This window comes from Pelobates fuscus, chromosome 13 (genome assembly GCF_036172605.1).
Source record: "Pelobates fuscus isolate aPelFus1 chromosome 13, aPelFus1.pri, whole genome shotgun sequence".
In the NCBI taxonomy this organism is placed as follows: Eukaryota; Metazoa; Chordata; class Amphibia; order Anura; family Pelobatidae; genus Pelobates; species Pelobates fuscus.
The window spans coordinates 93996092-94015134 of record NC_086329.1 but is presented as its reverse complement, the minus strand read 5'-3'; the positions used below and the strand labels follow the sequence as shown (position 1 = coordinate 94015134).

General features: G+C 39.4%; 1 protein-coding gene across 1 annotated transcript in view; it reads right to left on the bottom strand.

Moving 5' to 3' along the window:
• SMG5 (SMG5 nonsense mediated mRNA decay factor) overlaps positions 1-19043 on the bottom strand; it is a 49186-nt gene continuing 30143 nt past the window's right edge. Inside the window, exons 9-22 of the mRNA XM_063440192.1 lie at positions 12836-12904; positions 12115-12323; positions 11521-11652; positions 10683-11363; positions 10143-10309; positions 8320-8395; positions 7982-8157; positions 6483-6641; positions 5347-5406; positions 3178-3337; positions 2749-2839; positions 2589-2663; positions 1617-1755; positions 1-709 (exon numbers count right to left, since the gene is read on the bottom strand). Coding sequence (XP_063296262.1) covers positions 626-709; positions 1617-1755; positions 2589-2663; positions 2749-2839; positions 3178-3337; positions 5347-5406; positions 6483-6641; positions 7982-8157; positions 8320-8395; positions 10143-10309; positions 10683-11363; positions 11521-11652; positions 12115-12323; positions 12836-12904 — 2278 coding nt within the window. The 3' untranslated portion in view covers positions 1-625. The remainder of the gene's footprint in view (positions 710-1616; positions 1756-2588; positions 2664-2748; positions 2840-3177; positions 3338-5346; positions 5407-6482; positions 6642-7981; positions 8158-8319; positions 8396-10142; positions 10310-10682; positions 11364-11520; positions 11653-12114; positions 12324-12835; positions 12905-19043) is intronic.

Sequence of the window (19043 nt, the reverse complement as noted above, 5' to 3'; positions counted from 1 at the left end):
TCTGTGTCAAATAAAATGTTGGTTTTATTTCCATCCTCCAAACATTTGCTCACAAATGAAAGCTCTGACCAGAATTTAAAGAAAGAAAAGTGGGGGAAGGAAAGAAATTGGGAGAAAGGGCAGGGCTGAAGGTTTATAATTAAGGGTACGAGCAGGTACTGAGAATCAAGGATACAAGGGTCAAGAGTAGCCATTTTTCTTTTCAGTTAACACAAGTTACACAAAAAGGATAGATTCGTTATGCTACTGCAGCCACAGGTCTGCAGGATGAATGCCCAAGGCCTGTGATCACATTTGAGACAACACTAGGGTCATACAGCAAAAGATGAATGCCGATATCACTCTTCCGGCCCAGTGGCTAGCGGAAGGCATGCTTTTTAGATCCTCCAACACGACAGCCCACTCTGTGTCGCTATGCAAGATGTGCAGAGAGGGCATATTAGCTTGCTGGTATAGGTTTTTCGTTTATGCTGCCAGTGTATACATTTTAAACTTTATATTTTTATTTTAGCAAATTTATGAAACATTTCTTTCCAAATGGTTGCTATCTTGGACTCTGAAGGCGACAGCGGCAGCAGCTGAGACGGGGAACACAAGGTTTAACTCCAAGACCAGCATCCATTGTTCAGCCCATCTCCTTCCACTGCTTGTAGAAAGTCAGCACGTTCTTGATTTCGATGTTGGCGTTTGAGGCCGCCTGCAAAGCGGACTGTAAACACAATGCACGGTTACTGACATTCATACAGTACCCAGCAGGACGGCGCAAGGAAATCTCAATTCTTTGATGTTATAACATTTAAAGGATTTCTTATTTTAAAAAAACAATACGTTCCTTCTGGTTATTAACAAACACGAAGAAGTTCTCAGAACTAACATTCAAGATTAAATATACAAAATATTTCCACAGTTCTAAAGTGGCATATCACCAACATTTTCTTTCCCAAACTTTGTTTATTAAGACAATATTTAAAACAAATATATTTCACATAAAACTATTAGAGGGGAGATCTAAAAACCTGACCGTTGTCCAGCATGCATGTAAAATAAATAAAATGAGCTACTGGTAAAATAAAGGCTACATAGAGCATTCACTGTCAGCAGCCAACCAGAATTTGTGATTTACAGAGTACCACCCAGTATCCACCTCTGCAGGAAGCAGGAAAAGGTTCTGTTTATATTAAATAAAGCTTATATTATAAAAATAGGATTTGTTCTCAATACATTGAAAAGCAATTGGTTAAGGAAGCTAATGTACTGATCAAAAAACACAAACAGCTTCAATAAAAAGATATCTTTGCACTTGGAGAGATACGGTGATAATACAAAGAAGAATACTCAGCTATAACAAAATTGGAATCTTTTGACGTCTTTGTGACAAGGTGCTACGTGTATTGTGGTATAGCAGGACAGTCCTGACACTTTGCATGTCATGAAGGTATTAATAACTAGCAATGAAAAACATGAGCAGACTAGATCAGAGACGACATTTGATGACTGGCTCTCAAAACAGACAGGGATTGTGTCAGAAGAGTAAGAAGACCAACAGAGTGCATTGGGTTGGCATAGGTCAGGAAATGAGGCAAACCAATCATCGAAGAGAGAAGTCTGGTACTGACCTGCATGGCGGCCGTCAAGCAGTCCGGCTCATTGAGATGAAAGCTGGTTAAAATGGTCACCATCCCAGCAGTGTCGTCTGCATTGTTTCCTTGCGATACAGTCAACTGCTTGCAGCTGTCCAAAATCTTGTACAGGTGCCTATCAGGAATGTAAAAAGAAGACCTGTTTAAAGAAACTTGATGCTTTCGTTGTTAATGGTTTGTTACCATACTATACTGTGTCATTGGATAAATAGAATGGTCAGTTATTAAGTACATGTATTAAAAGTCACAACCTCTGCACGGAGACACTGAACTTTCCTCACAGAGATGCATTGATTCAATTAATCTCTATGAGGAGATGCTGATTGGCCAGGGCTATATTTGGCTTGTGCTGGCTCTGCCCCTGATCTGCCTCTTTGACAGTCTCACCCAATCCAAGCATTGTGATTGGCTTTGATCAAGACTTCTGATGATGTCAGCCAAGCAGGTAGATCAGTGACAGAGTCAGCAGCAAAAGACTGGAATAAACGTAAGATTTTACTATTTTATTAGAGAGGGCAAGGAGGAGCCTGGGGGGCTAGATGGTGTATTTTACACTATAGGGTCAGGAATACATTTTTGTGTTTCGGACCCTATAGTGTTCCTTTAATATATAATTTATGTTCCCCATTATATGTGTTTGGATAAGAAGAAATAAATCAACCATAAAGAATAATTGAAATCAGTATGGACTATCACTAAGTTTAAAATGAACAGCTTTAAAATTAAATAACTAGGGAGAGGAGTATGCGTTCTAGAAACAAGTAATGAACCTAGACCAGTTTAATTTATTATTATTCAAAGATTAATAATTTTTTCTTCACAGGAACTATAAAATCAAACAGAGAGATCATTATACCGCCTCCTATTGAGGACACAATAAAAAAATACCCTTTTGTATTCCTGACCCTATACAGTTCCTTTAACATATGTGCGAAAACTGCTTCTTACCAGGCATCTGTGTCCTGTCTCTTCAGTTTATTTCTCTCAAAACTTTTACCGGTGTCTTTCTGGCAGCGAATATACCTGGATGGGGAAAAAAAGCTGGAGGTGAATGCCCAATTCAAAACAAAAACAATTGGCAAGAAGGAAGTGGTAAATCTTACCGTACCTATTTCCCTTTTTAAACTCTGTTTCCAGATACCGAATCCCATCCCGGGCCCCAGCATTCTCCTTTTTCAGGACGTCCAAGCCGTCTATAACTACATGTGAGAAGTAGGAGAGTTATCAATAATGATAAAGAAAACTGTCAAATTAACCCCCCCCCCCCCAAAAAAATAATATAAAAAAATAAATAAACAAAAGAAAATGTGTATTTAATATAAATATAAAAACAAATATTCAAACGTGTTTATTTTCTGGTGTTTTATTTAACAAGAACTCTGAAGGGATTCAACTGCATTAGTGTCTACATTAACACGATATATTTAACCATTAATGATGATGAACAGAGAAAAATAAAATAAAAGCCTTATGGTTTAAGGTTACAGATGTAGTTTATTCTTTCTGGAATATTCTGCAGTCCAGTGACTCGCATTACCTGTCCGTGGGATGATGATGATGAACCGGCCACTGTTGGCCAGCTGCCTGATGATGCCTAGATGTTGGCAGAGCGTCTGAGTGTCTGGGACAAGGTATGGGGACATAGCAGATTGAGATTTGGGGTGCTGAAGAGTTCCCTCCAACTGCGAGACCTCCAGCTAGGAGCAAAGTATTGAACGGTTAGTTTTGCAACATGATGCAGACTGTGCAGTTAGTACAGAGTTAACTGAAGTCAGAGTTTCGTACCTTCCTTCAAACCTCACGTAATAAAGATGGGAGTGGGAACATATCCCAAATCTTTCATATATAGAAGTACAGGTCATGTTAAACGGATGATCTGGGTCAGTGCAAGGCAAACTGTCAAAAGCTTGAAAAGGGAGTGGCTCCCAAATATTTAGGATGCCAAGACTAGCTGGCTTGGGATCAGAGTCTACCACGATTACAAAAGAAGAGAAAGGTAACATGGAGACCTTCCAACACTTGGCTGAGCAACATGGGAATTGTAGTTAAATAATGGAGGTCACCTTTTTCAAATAATATAACAGAAGCAGATCCTAAAATGATTACATTTTTATATTATTGAATGAAATACAAGTTCCTGTGTATTTTGTAGTTATAACCCAATAATTTAATACCAAAAGGGGGAACATACACTTCCAAATACTTTTTATTGGGGTATTTAAACAGAAGATTTAAGGAGAAATTCCACTGTCCAAATACAAAAAATTTTAAAACAAAACACTATTTAGTAGATATATCCCATTTTAGTACTTCAGACCACTTTTCATAACAACACTTTTTATACATCACCCAATTTATTCTTAAAGTGTTTAGTCACAGTGCTAGATTGTAGGCTTGAGGAAGGCCACCAGGTCGAAACTGTTCCAGGCTCCTTGCTAAATGAGGAAAACCACCAAGAACTATGGAGTTGCGTGGTTATTTGATTTCTGCATATGCTATACAGATACAGGTCTTGCACACTGATCTGTGGTTATCCATAACTGCATGCTAGTTCGAATCGTGTTTTTGGGAAGGTTGGAAACCCGTCTGTAATTACTAGCTCCCACTGACTACCAAAAGAAGGGGTAAAAAAACTGCATCTTTTAAGGGTAAAAAAACACCATCTTATTATGTTACATTTTCTCACTGGTTTATAAAACATGATTTTCCTACTGGCTACCAGTTTTTGTTAAAAAGACAATTCCACTATACAAACACAAGAAAAAAAAAAATTATAATCATAAAAAAAGTAATGTTTAGTAGATATACCCCAAATAATGAATACCATTGGGGGTTATATCTAAAAACAGTTTGATAAAGCTGCAGATCTCGTCTACAGTCTTTACAAGGCCTCCCCTTCAAGCCACACCCAGTCTTTTTGTGGCATCCAATCACAGACTTTCCAATGCAGCTCAATGAGAAGTCTTGGCAAGCCACCTGCTCTGAGAAATGACTGCCTCTTGAGTTTAGTTCCACCGAGCTAACCAAACCAGGAAGTAACAGGACTAATCATACATTTGAAAACGCATGACTTGATGGGTAGCCTTTTTCTCTTTCTTGCCTGTGAGTTCCCAATGTGCGGTCAGGAAAGAATCCTGGGTGATGATAAATAGAGAGAGCAACAGCCATCCCATCCCTGACTATCACATGGTAATAGGAGAGCAGGAAGAAAGCGGGTACCTTGCCACTTTGGGAGGTAATGCGCAGTTTATGGTGAATATGGCCATGGAATGGGTATTAATGCTGACCTGTAACTACTGAGATTGTAACATAACCCAGTAAGAGCTGTGGGTTGTGCATTTTATTATTATCTTTTATAATTCTCGTAAGTTTCAATTTTATTTTAACGACACGGTTATCCAGCATGACACGGAAATTACATGAACTCCTGCAGTGCCGTGCATGTGTACAGCAGTACTACAGGAAGGCCTGAGCCCACGTGCTCCAACAGCTATCCTGTGAAAATGCCCCAGTGTAATTTCTAGTTATTTTTGCAGCACAACTCTCCCTACACTTCCATAGCATTTACTAGATATACCAGACAGGTGGATTATATTTATTGAGGAATGCTTGTTCTGACACTTTCCCCTCACAGGTATCATTACACCTGAGCTGCCAGGAGGTTATTGCCATTAGATCTATATATAGCACGTATAAAGCCACGTACCTGCAGTCTGAGCTGTGCCATATCCCTCATGAGCCGATTTCTCCGAGCCTCTTCCTGCGCCTGGGGGGGGGACAGACACACACAAGTTGAAAGATTGGCACTGGCACAGAGAGCATAAAATAGCACGAGATCTGATTTCATTTCCCAGCGGAAGTAAGAGTTGCTATTAATGAGTGAAGCAGTCACCACCAGTCTCACAGCCCGTGCCCTGCTTTAAGGACAGGATTAATCCTCACTGTGAGAAGCAGAGAAAATATCCCACAAGAAGCAGAGGCAGCGTCTATGTGACACTAGAAAGCTTCCATTATATGCAGCCAGCTATATGTGCCAGAGACATACAGGAACAACCCAGGCAGTCTCATGGTCAGCACAATCAGGGCCTAATCTAACTCTCTAATGAAGCATGGCTCTAACCATTCATTTTGGCTAAATGCTTAGCTGCCTGAGAATCGTGGGAAATTACATTTACTATCTGAATATCTACATTTTGGCCACCACTGGCAAAGAGTTGATCATCTGTAGCTCCTCAAGACCTGTGTGTAAAAAGATAAAGTGAGATAGATTTGGCTTTAAAGGAGAATAAAGCTGTATTCCTAACACTAAAGTGTTCCTTTTCGCAGCAACCCCCTCCCCGGCAAAGAAAGTGTTAGAAACCCTCTTTACACTGACCTTATTCCACAAAGTGGTTCCTCCACACTGGCTCAGCCAGTGCTGAGGGTGAGCCGAACACTCATGTGTGGCGAGCATTGCTCCGGTATTTGGCCTCCCCCCATAGGAAAGCATTAGATCAATGTGTGAGGACATCCAGCATAGTTTCACTGAGGCAAACTGTGTGAAACAGCAGGAAGCGGTAGACAGCCACTAGAGAGTCTTAAAACTAATATTTTAGGGGAAAGGGACACTGCACCAAGACCACTTCAAGCAGAGGAAGTGGTCTGTGTGCCTATAGTGTCCCTTGAAGCCACTTGGAGCCAGAGGGAGTTTGTTGACTGTACTTCCTCCAGTGAAGACCCTAGATTTAATATAATAGTCTCTCAAAGATCAGAGCCACTAGTGAACCAAGTACTATTAACTGGGATGCGGATTGGAGCAGAGTGCAAGATGGGATGGGGGAACAGGCTGGGTATATTGCTCACCATTCGGAACTGTGCCTGTGCCTGGTGCATGAGGTTGTCCTGCTCGTATTCAGAGATACTGGTGAAGAGTCCCAGCTCGGTGTTATACTGCAGGACATTGACTTGCAGACGAGTCAGAAAGTGCCCAAAGCTTCGGATGTAGCAGCTGCGTACAATGGACTTGGGAAAGAAATGGATCAAATCATTACTAAAGAATTTCTGGGGCAATATTAAAAAAAAAAAAAAAAAGAAAAAAAATATAATCACTTTCTCTACTGTGGTCGAGGGACGTTATAAGTAAGATGTCCCAGGATTTACCATAGAGAATCCTATTCGTAATTAATTCATAAATATCTTCACCAATTCAAATTCAGAACAAAATACTAGAGATTTCATATTACAAAAATGCACATTCACAAAAAAGGAATAAGTAACTTGCTTGGATTTAGAAGTCATGCAAAGGGGTCAATATATAATCTGCCCAAGGCATTCAGGCTATCGGTGTACTTTCAGTAAGGGGGGAAGCAAAACAGGATTTTTTTTGCACAGGTAAGTGTGCTTTGTAATTTTTCTTGGCTGCAATCCTTATCCCCAATAAATACATCTAGATTTGCTGGAGTGACATAAAAGACTACCCACAATTCTAAAGATGATGGTTATTTTTTTTTAAATTAATGAGCAGTTTTGAATTCCCTCCCCTCCCCCCCCCCAAAAAAAAATAATATATACACACACACACATATATATATATATATATATATATATATATATATATATATATAAAGGAACACTAAAGTCACTAAAACATTAATTTAATAAAGCGGATTTTGTGTATAGATCATGTTCCTGCTGTCTCACTGCTCAATGCTCTGCCATTCAGGAGTTAAATCACTTTGTTTATACAGCCCCCGCTGTATAAAGCAGTGGCATGATCTATACAACAAAACGGCTTAATTAAGCTAAAGTGGTTTTGGTGTCTACAGAGTCCATTGAAAGTCGAGGTCTATCTAGGGAGAATAGAACAAGTGCGATCAATGACAAGAATATTGAATTATTTCACATGTACTAAAATATCTATTCACATCTAGCCTGACAGTTTCTAAAAGGATATGAATGTTGTCTAAAACATCCTGAGCGCATGTGAATATTTTTCACGTATGAAAAAGATTTAAGTTGATTCAGCAAACTAAGGTAGAACTATAAAGTGCCAAGGAGATTTGGTCACGCATACTATAATATATGGTAAAGTACTGGGTATTTGATCATAGTAATCTAACGAACACTTGGCGAGGTGTAGTCAGGTAAGGCTTGAAGAACAATGTAAATTGAAGATACTGTACTCTATAAACATGTGGCAAGGATCACGGTTTTAAAACTTTATTATAAAAAAACAAAAAAACAGCAAAACACGAAACAATAGTTTATCGGACACTTCCGGTCCATGGACTGGGACTTAATCATAGATAAATAGGATTTAGAAAAATAAAACAATAACTCCATCAAACATAAGCACTGCATACCTCTTCCAGTACAGTGAGTACGGGTCTCTCTTGCTCGAAGTTGACCTTCCTGTGTGCAGCTCTCAAAGGAGGGAGGTTCCGCAATGCTGTGTCCTCAGGGAGCAACAGGTGTTGCCGGATCTCTGGGAATTCTGATTCCGGGAGAAGGTTTTTCACCTCATTACACAGTGTTATCCCTGGAATAATGGACAGTTTATATTATAATCACAGACATGAAGAGATTGCTGGGTACAAGGAAATAAAGGTTTCAGTTAGCCATACTATAGAATAAATCAGTTCCAGTAGTAGGAATAAACAGTAATACCCGAACATTAAATTACTCCATGATTTACACGTACCAGAGTCGAGAATCTTTCCAGCAGCAGGTAAGAGATTTAAAAGGACTGATATTCGGTTCCACAAACTCTGGGAGCTCTGAAGGAATAAAAACAATTGTGTTTATTTAACCCCTTAAGGACTGAGCCAAATGTACACGTTGTGAACAAAACAAAACGTAAACAAAACCTGGCATTTGCGCTATATGTCTGTCCAACCGTAATTCACCTCTTTTATATTAAATGCACCCACCCTTATTATATATCATTTTATTCAGGGGAAACAGGGCTTTCATTTAATATCAAATATGTAGCTATGAAACCATTTAATATGAAAAAAATTGGAGAAAATAAGAAACTTATTTTTTTAGTTCTACATGACATTTTAACTGTCAATGTCCTAATACTGTTTGCTTTTACTGCAATAAAATACACATTTGTATTCAGCAAGGTCTCACGTGTAAAACAGAACCCCTTATGTACAGGTTTTATGGTGTTTTGGGAAGTTACAGGGTCAAATATAGCACGTTACATTTGAAATAGAAATTTGCCAGATTGGTTACGTTGCCTTTGAGACTGTATAGTAGCCCAGGAAAGAAATTTACACCCATAATGGCATACCATTTGCAATAGTAGACAACCCAAGGTATTGCAAATGGGGTATGGCCAGTCTTTTTTAGTAGCCATTTGGTCACAAACACTGGCCAAAGTTAGCATTAATATTTGTTTGTGTGTTAAAAATGCAAAAAAAACGCCAATTTTGGCCAGTGTTTGTGACTAAGTGGCTACTAAAAAAGACTGGACATACCCCATTTGCAATACCTTGGGTTGTCTACTATTGCAAATGGTATGCCATCATGGGGGTAATTCCTAGGTGAGTCTCCCCAACAGCGATCGCCGGCGACCAGGTAAGTAAGAAAAAACCGGAGGGCGTTTAGAGACGCTTAGAAAAGGGCGTAATAGTAGGCCCTCCGGTTTTAAGGGGTTAAAACAGAAATTCAATTTAGTTCCTTAACTTTTAATCAACACAGTTCTACACAGAAAAAAACAACAGCATAAAGTTGGTCAGTCACACCTGTCAAATTTAGCTCCACCCAATCCTAGAGTTGTTTAATCAAATCATGTCAGAAACATTCTATAGGATCCTAACTCATCGGATACACAATATTTTCAAACTTCCTAACTTGCACATAGTGCCTATTATATGCTAGATTATGATAACATATCTAAAGGGTCTCACATTTAGACTGGAAGAAAGGACTTCGTCTAAGGCAGTGATGGCTAACCCCGACACCATAAATTGTTTCTGAGCATCATGGGAAATGTAGTCCAGAAACAAGGCAAAGCAAAAAGGTTCTTTACAGTAACAAACATGGAATGCTCTGCCTGAAGAGGTGGTTTTATCAGCGTCTACACAGCTTTTTAAATAGTGACTGGACACATTCTTGCAAATACTTAATATTGAAAGATACAATATTTAAAATGTGAGGCAACAGCTCATTGACCCAAGGAGAGATCTGACTGCAGTTCTAGGGTTGAGAAGGAATAGTTTCACCTTCTTTTGGATCAGCAGCAGAAACATGTGAGAATGTTTCAACATTATGGACGCAAGTCTTTTTTCAGCCTATGTAACTATATGTAGAGAGTAATTCTGGGGCAAAGGGCTTAATATGGAGTAATAAGAAGGATCCTCTCTTGTTGATGAATCATGGCTTCACTTTGAATTGTACAAGCCTAATAACACATTTCTGTTATAGGCTTTTAAGACAAAACTGTTTTTTTTCCCCCCTTTAAAAAACAGACTAATAAAAAGTGTCTCATGTTAATCAAAGCATCATGTTATGTACCTGTGCACACATGACAATTATATCCGTGTTGGCCCTCAGCCAATCCAGAAAGATTTTAACACTGGTCAGCAGCCCCTCGGTTGTGATGACCTCCAACCTTTCCTGGATGGTTCTCTCGTTACGGCACGATTTGCTGCTCAGGACACTCTCATCAGAATCCGAAGCATCTTGAATTTAGAGGATAATGAAATTATATAAGATAATCAATCCTGTGGCCTAAATCTAGCATTTTCTTACATCCACAGAAAACTGACATCGGCAAAATACTTTGTTTCTTACATTTTCACATCAAATTTTATATTTATTATGGTAACAGGACTCGGCATCAAAATATAACAAAAAACAAACACGAGCTCAGCTAGATCAACACCACTTCATCAGGCGACCTTTCTTCCATGTAATAAATATTACTACTTTTGTTTGGTAAACCTAATTACACCCAACATTGGTCAAAGAAAACAGAGTTTGGTAGGCAACTTATTAACCAACCATTTTTTGCCATGAATAACTACTTCCTCTCTAACGTTCCCCAGTCTTTACCTTGTTCCAGTGAGACTGACTTTTCCACATCCCCATTCACTAGTGGGGCCGGCTCTTCAGAGCAAGGGGCGGCCGGTTCTGGCACAGGCTTCACAAACAGATTGGTGAACGTCGGTGCCAGACGGAAGCAGCGTTTGGTTTGAAACATCTGGGTAGACATAGCCTGCAGGTTGCTCGCTATACTGGATTCACTAGGGGCCACTCCAGATCCATTTACCGGGAGTTCATGACTCTCGGTCTTTGCAGAGTTTACAGTCTTCAACTCTGGCTCCTCTGTTGAGATTTCTGACGGGCCCTTTGCTTCCTTTGCGCACGCATTCTCCTCCACGTTGTCGTCCTCAATATCCTCCAAGTCAGAACGAGATTCTTGACTGTTCATATCGGAGTCCGTCTCCAGATCAAAAGCAGCCTCTTCATCGCTTTTCTCGGACGCACTTTCAGAAATGTCACTACCTTTGGCTGAGCCATGGCTGGAATCAGAGTCAAAGCCTTCGCTCAAGTCACTCTCATCCACTTTTCGGGCATGCCTTCGCCTACGAAGTCGAGACAGGCGCGAGTACTTGTGGCTTTTCTTGCCATTCTTTGGCTTTGGCTGTTTGGTGACCTGGTTAGCGGGTATTTCTGGCTCTGTTTCCGGGTCTCTCTCAATAACTTCTGAAACCTCTTTCGTATCTGGGTCATCTGAAGTAGAAAGAGGTAACTAGTCAGAGAAAGTAGTGAAGACATAACCTTACTGAACAAGAAACACAGTAAAACATTGCTGTTTCTTAGATTCCCACCCAGAGTAACAGGAGTGCGATGGACAGAGGTCATACAAGTTGGCAGAAGGAATTCCCACCTGGGCTGTTGTTCTGGAATGCAGGCACGGGACTCTCCTCCAGCTCAGCTTGCAGCCTTATGTTAACGTGGTTAACCAGATGCGAGAAAAGTGCAAGGGTGAATGCAATGGCCGCGCTGTACTGCTTTGAATCTGCGAAGATCAGAAGAAAAATAATGTTCACATGGTAAACTGTTCAAATGTACTCGATCAAGGTGATCCCCGGCTGCAATGGGAGCTCCTTATAGTGCAACCAAGTGATTACCTTAAATCTCTGGCTGCAGTAGTGACAGTGTTTAATTATAGGGCAAGGCAGGTTGTTACCCAGAATCCCCGTCTGCAGTCGTAATGCTATAGGATAACACCATACCACATCAGTATTCCTCCAATATAATGGCATTGTTAGAGTATAACAGTAAGCATTCGCATGGCAATGTGTAATCAGTCCTTTTTAAATAAGGGCTAAAACAGCTGATCTGTAAAAAGTGCCAAACTCTGTTATAGTCACAGCTTGGCTATCTTGCCACCAGTTCTTACGTTTAGTTTTCTGCTTACTACAGATATATAGTATTTAGTAAATACACCAATGTTTTAAATGTGATCCAATACTGCTACCTGCACGCTTTAAACTGTGGACGCTCATCAGGCAGATAGCCACCATCCTAAAGACCAGCAAATCAGGTAGGAAGGAATATCCCCCATCATACTCCTCCTCGTCCTCGTTGGCTGAGCTCAGACTGAGAGATGAAGGCAAGTAGAACATGCAGAGGTTAAAGTCTTCCAGGACCGACTGGCAAAGGGAGGTCAATTCAGAGTCCACAGAGCTGGAGACATAGAAAGGACAGAATGTCATAGTACAGAATCTGATATAAACAGAGAATACATCGTGTGCTACAAAGAATGGGATAGAAGTCCAGAGAATCACTTTAAAACCGTTTTCTTTAAATCATGGGTGTCTAATCTGGCTGGCTGGCTGGATATATATCTATCTTGCCTCTCTTATATACACTATATACATACATACACACACACATATACATATTATATGTATATATAGTGTATATAAGAGAGCCCATGTTGGTCATCGTTCTTAATTTATTCTAGCTCAACCTGATCACCTGCTGTGTTTCAGACAAGAAAACATTTCAACACACAAAAGTTAACTCCTATTGGCTGCAAATGCCTTTTCGGTGATCCTACAGTGAGTAGGACTTGCAAGGATGAGCACGGAGGTTAAAAAGGGATGTCTGGTTGAGACATCTTATTCAGCCAGTGAGATTTCCACACAACCAGTCCAACTGGAAACACTGTGAAGGTGTGGACAACAGGTACTCACCTACTCTTTGGCTGCAACAGGCTTTGTAGATACATGAAACTCACAAGAAATCGCTTTATATCCTTGCATCTGAAAAAAACCCAAAAGGAAGATCAGAATTCATCATCTTTATATTATTTTCAACACATGGGCAGGCTTTCCGAAAATATCTCCCAAAATGCATTGCAAGTCTGGCTGCTTATCTTGCAGCCATCTTGTTTTATCATTCGCAAGCACTGTGGTAACAAAACATTACAGGGCAGAAATGCTGAAAGTTTACCAAGTACAATTCAGAGGTTGAAATGTTTGAACATAGAGAGAAGACACAAGGAAGCCACTTACCTGGAGGATACAAAATAAGGCACATTTTTAGATCAGAGGTCAAAACTTCAACAATCAATAGTTTTCTTAATAAAGCCACGTTTTCCTTTAATTATACAGTATGCAACTATACAAGGGAATGATGTTAGCCATGTTTTTACTATAAGCAGGTAAATGTTATAAGGAGTATATATTGTCAGGGTATTTATATCGGCAGACATATTGTGCTATGATAGAAATTAAAATGTATATTGTCAGAGTCAATCTGAACAGAGCAGACTCCATTTTGTTATCTTCAAGCTAACAAAAGACACAAGATTTCTATCCCTTCTGTAAAACTAACCACTTTGCCAGAGCTAAAGGAATGCTTAGTATATACAAACCTGTTGATAAGAGATGAGAACGGGGGATGGACAGACTGTCTAAATGCTAATGGAATATAATTAATTCTAAACCCAGACATTTGTGACAGAGAAGATTAAATAATTTAATTTTACTTTCGATATTGTATAACGTCCCATTGTAAGTTTAGGGGTCATATTTAATTATAACTGTCATATTAGAAATTATAGCAGAATTTGCCAGACACAGTCTGAAGAAAGCCCAAAGAAACTCTTTGATCTGACAGAAAACTTAAATTATAAATAACCATAAAGATAAGCTAAATGACGTCAAAATAGCCACCAGGAAAAGTTAACTCTTTGCTGGATAGGTATGTTTAGTGGGACGAGACTGCCCTCTATAGACCAAATACTTAAATTGCTACCTGGAAGGTAACCACACCTCCAGTTTTTCTAATGGTCTATCACCTAGTGAATTTTTCCTTTAAAAAGTAAAGACAAAGGGAAGAGAGGGGGGAGATGCAAAAGAAGCAAAGAGGTGAGCAGTCGGGGGAAGGTATGCAGAGGAAGCAGGCTAAGTCAGGAGACAGAGAAAGAGACCCATGACATTCTAATTCCTGAGACTACCTACTAATCTGATGAAAATATCTACTCAACTGGTAATTATACTGGTTTCATTTAATTAATCTAAATTAATAACAATTTTTTAATAGCATGATATATGACTGGATAAATCACGATCAGATTTCGATATTTAGAAATCTTAGTTACTAAAGAATATATAATTAAGCATTCTATTCTGCAGATAGAAAGGAATAATTATATATATTAATGTGACATATCACATGTTAGCATATCGTGATATTTTTCCAGGTGTATTGATTTGCCCTAAAATAAGATAAAATATCCGTTTAGGCAAGTTAAGATTCTGCTTATAGAACATAGTAGATTACTCTTATTGGATGGTTCCAGGAAATGACTAATGAGCTGGTATAAATGTTATTTTATTTAAAATTACATGAGAATAGGTCTTAATTACCTAGGAGGTCTAACCAGCATTGAAAGGATTATTCTGTCAGCTAAAGTTTTATGGCCTTAAGCTGCAAGCTCTGTGTGTGAAACTTTCGTTTCTCTGTAAAGACCGTCATAAATCTTCTCTTGACAGCTAATGTTGTAGATTCTATACTGTGTATTGCCATTTGTATTGCATACTCATGTTATACTAAACATTCATTGATTATTATCACGCATGTGACATATTATTGTTTAAATTGTCACAATAAATTGTATCTATTTTTATAACAAATTGTGATTTTATTTATATGGAATACATTTCACTTACACGATAACGATCTTTGGGATCTGAGAATTGAAATAGTGGGCAATTCTCAACTGTTTACTATTATTATCCCATAAATATCCCCACAATATGCACCATAACCACTCATGCTGGTGGAAGTGGTGAGAGTGCAAGGATTCTATATGTCAAGCGTATCTTCCAGAAACATTGGAAATCCAGACAAATTCCACGCAACATTTTACCAGACAAGGTGCTTTCTAACCTTCTAGTGGCTGTCTCTATTAAATATTGGAAATTATCTCATTCCAAATTAGGAGCCAACACCTTATACCTGTACCCCTGATTAACAACCCTGATTTTAAAGGTAAACCATCAATCCTTCACAACACGGGTTACCCGAGGTATCAGCTCTTTAGTTGACTTCCACAGCCATAAATTTATATCCTGGAAGATATTAGGGAGCATTTTCCGGACCTTCCACTACCATGGTGCGTCATTATTTCGAAACGATCACATACCACCTTGCACCTGTTGATTGGGAGAACCTATTGGATACTCTATTATGAACCTCACACCCTGCCTCATACTCTATTTCCAAATTACTCCATCAAAATATATACTCCTAACTGGGACATGATACAAACAGGATTAGGCAGATGGAGAACACATCTTTCTGATATCAGTCCAACAGATATCTTCATTGCACACTACATCCAATGCCAACTCTTACCCATTGTCTCCTAGCAAGACAAGTTCTTTAAAAGCATTAATTATACCTACTATTCTCCACACCACCTTTAGCTCATGGCTAGCAAAGACTCAGCAGCCTGTTTAAAATACACACACACAATGCTGACTTACATCGCTGTCTCAGGGAGTACGGCCTTATTAGGTCCTTTTGGAAGAACATAAATCACCACTTTGACACCCACAACATGCCCTCTTTGCCTCTTAATCCAGGGTTTTTGGTCTTGGGACCCCTTCCGCGCAAAGCAATACTCCAGTTTTGGAGCCAGCCGGCTGCACCTTTTCTGCATCTATTCTTAACCAAACTATACTTTCTATTCAAAATGGATTAGATGAATACTTCCCACCTTGGACAACTCCTCCTTCCTAAATCTTTTAGGCTTAGGGCTTATATGCCCTATAGCTTTATCACATAACCAAACACGTGATTATTCATGGCCTATTGTTATCTCCAAGTCTGGGTAACTGCCCCATGCCTCAAACCAGTACCTTACTTTTTACAAAAGGCAATGAAGGGTTCTATCATTTAGATCGTCGATATGCCGTGTTCTGAGAGGGACAGGGTGGAAAACATATGTGAGGAGACTGACAAGACAAAATGGGGGCTAAACATTACAATGAACGAGTTTGTATTCCCCTTTTCTCTAGAATAGAGAGAGAATTAAAATTGTTTTGGAATATTACATTTTTTTGTAATCTTATATAAAAGACGAACTCTGTAAGGGAGAAGAAATACCCCTGGGGGGTCGTATTAGTTTTAGGTATACAGAGTGGCTTAAACCCCATATATGCATCAGAAAATAAGTAAATTGGGACCTGCTCCAAAATAGACAGCTAGGTACCGAAAAAGATTACCCAAAAAGTATTAGAGTATTCAACAACAGTTCAAATTCCTAAAGAAGCAATTGTATTAGTATATAGACAAACAAAAACACACATATGTGAAAAAAAAAACCAACCAAGTGTATATAAACATGAAAGTGAAAAAAGGGGGTAAAATTGGGAAGATATTAAAGATATGAATCTAAAGGTATCAGAGAAGGCTTGTACATGTATCTATGTAGTTAACAATATTGCAAACCTGCTGATTCAAATTGCATTATACTAGTAACGAACCAAGTGTCAAACTAACGTTGCAATTTAAATAGTAAAAATCCAGACGATTAGATAGGGATAAATAGGTAGACAGATAGTCCACCTGTATGATGAATGAACGGCAAAATATAGACACACTTAGATATATAGTCTTATCATAAGAAAGCAACAGCCTATTTGGAACCTTAAGTCACTGTCCCGTAGTAGGCAATTTTAGGTGTCTATATCTAAGAACAGTATGCTGCAGTGTATCACAAGTCAATTTCAAATAAGACTGGGAGAGACTAGCAGTGTTCTAGTCGTTCAAACCAGTTGTGGTTCACCTACTAACTTAGGTAATGTTATCAGGAGGTGAATAGCGGTAAACAGAGGTGTAAATGTCATTTAAGATATAAATACAACTGAATTACTAGACACTTAGCAACAATCTGTTAGAATGTCTAGCGGCACTAGAGAGAATACACCCGAATTACGATATATAAAATATAGTGTTTCAGTGTATAGAATTAGTAGTGTAGAATAGAGTAAAAGACCGTACTCCTATGACATTCGATACCCATTAAATCCACCTCTTAGGCTGTTACAGGTTTAGTCTGTACTAGCTTACAATGCGGTTTCCAGGTAGCCCCTGATAGAATTTGACTAATTTAGCCTTTAAATGAAGCTAAAGAACTAGCAACACTAGAAAGTGTACAGCAAACTATAGTATAAGGTCATTGGAGATTTAATATGAGAATATAAATGGTAATAAAAGCAATAAATTCCTAATATTAGATTGCCTGAGTATCCACCTCTCCAGCCAATCGAACGCTAATCTGTACTAGCCCTAAATGCTGCTGCGAGGCAGCCCCTATTCTAATGTACTCCTCGAGAACAATCATACATAATAGTCTAGCGCAGGCTTCCCCAAACTCCGGCCCTCCAGATGTTGCTGAACTACAACTCCCATGATTCTTTGAATGAAAGAGGCTGAGAATCATGGAAGTTGTAGTTCAGCAACATCTGGAGGGCCGGAGTTTGGAGAAGCCTGGTCTAACGTAAAGTAAATACTAGTATTAGGAGCGTCTGCCGGATATTTAAAGAAATTAGGACTAAGTTATAGGCAAGTACCCCACGTACTAACACTTCCCAAAGTAAAATATAATCTAAAGCGTGCGCTCGTCGCGTGTTTCGGCACTTTTATTTTTTTGTGTAATTCTTTATTTTTGTAGTGCATAACAAGGTAACATACTTGCGCGAGGTACCCCGACGGCAATACTGCATTGTCAAAGAATATATAACAATGGGGTTATCTATAATACATGCACAATTTTTATAAATGAACAACTGCTTAGTAGGAACATTCAGTTAAATTACGTTAAGTGTGTTTGTGCTTGGGTCAGCAAAATTTTACAACATCAGTGAGGTTTCAATGTCACGAGCTTACACTTTAATACTATTGGCTGTCGCTTCAATACTGTTTATAGTCGCGTCAATACCATTATCAGTCACTTCAATGCTATTATCTGTCGCTACTATACTATTGTCAGTCACTGCAATACTATTTGTCGCTATAAACAGGACGTATTTGCCCAAGTCAGCGGGTTGTCAACAGTAATATATGACATTTAACGGGCTAGACTAGCTGAAATTATGCTTAATGAAAATAAAAAATAATAATAAAGAAAAAAAAGTTAAAGTTACTGATCTAGAGCTCAGCATGTAACAAACAGTAGCATGTCTTCTAATGCAACAACACATTTACTCTAGTATCCCTTTTAGCTAAGAAAACACAGTTAGAGGCAAGTTTGGTAGATTAATTGCATATTAGAGAGAAATGGATAATAAGACATGAGTAGTACCACTGGGTAATAGATTGCTTTAGAATGTGGGTTGCACCAATGGAAGTAGACATAAGGAGCAGGATTACAAGGTGCCTTTAAGCGCTCATACAGCTATGCAAGGTGCACTCGCATAAAAGTGAGAATCTGTATGAGTGTCCTGGCTCTTATCTGACAGTCAGCCTACACCCAAGGTGGGGAAGCATGGGTTCTTGGCATAAAGGGTTGCATAGGGTAGTCCGCTGGGGATCGCGTCGAGTTAGGGCATACTCACCCTTGCATTGTCTGGGACAAGTTAGCTTCTCCTCCCTACGAACTTGAGGGTTCCCATACTTCAGCTCGGTCTGGAGTGGCCGCGTGCGCCTGGCGTTTCTCAGCCTCTGTGGTTGGTGATGTGCAGAGCTCAATCGGAGCGGCAGGTGAGTGAGGATTCTGCGCCATCGGAGATGATGAGTCTGCTTTCCGACCAGCAGGTCAGCGCTGTTTTCCTGCAAGGGGTGTTGTGTACCGGGCCTGACTCTCTTTCGGCAAGCAGCGGTAGGCATGAGACGCCGGTGTCTTCCACCCTCCTGAGCCCGGGCCTTAAGGGGAGCCCGTGTCGCATG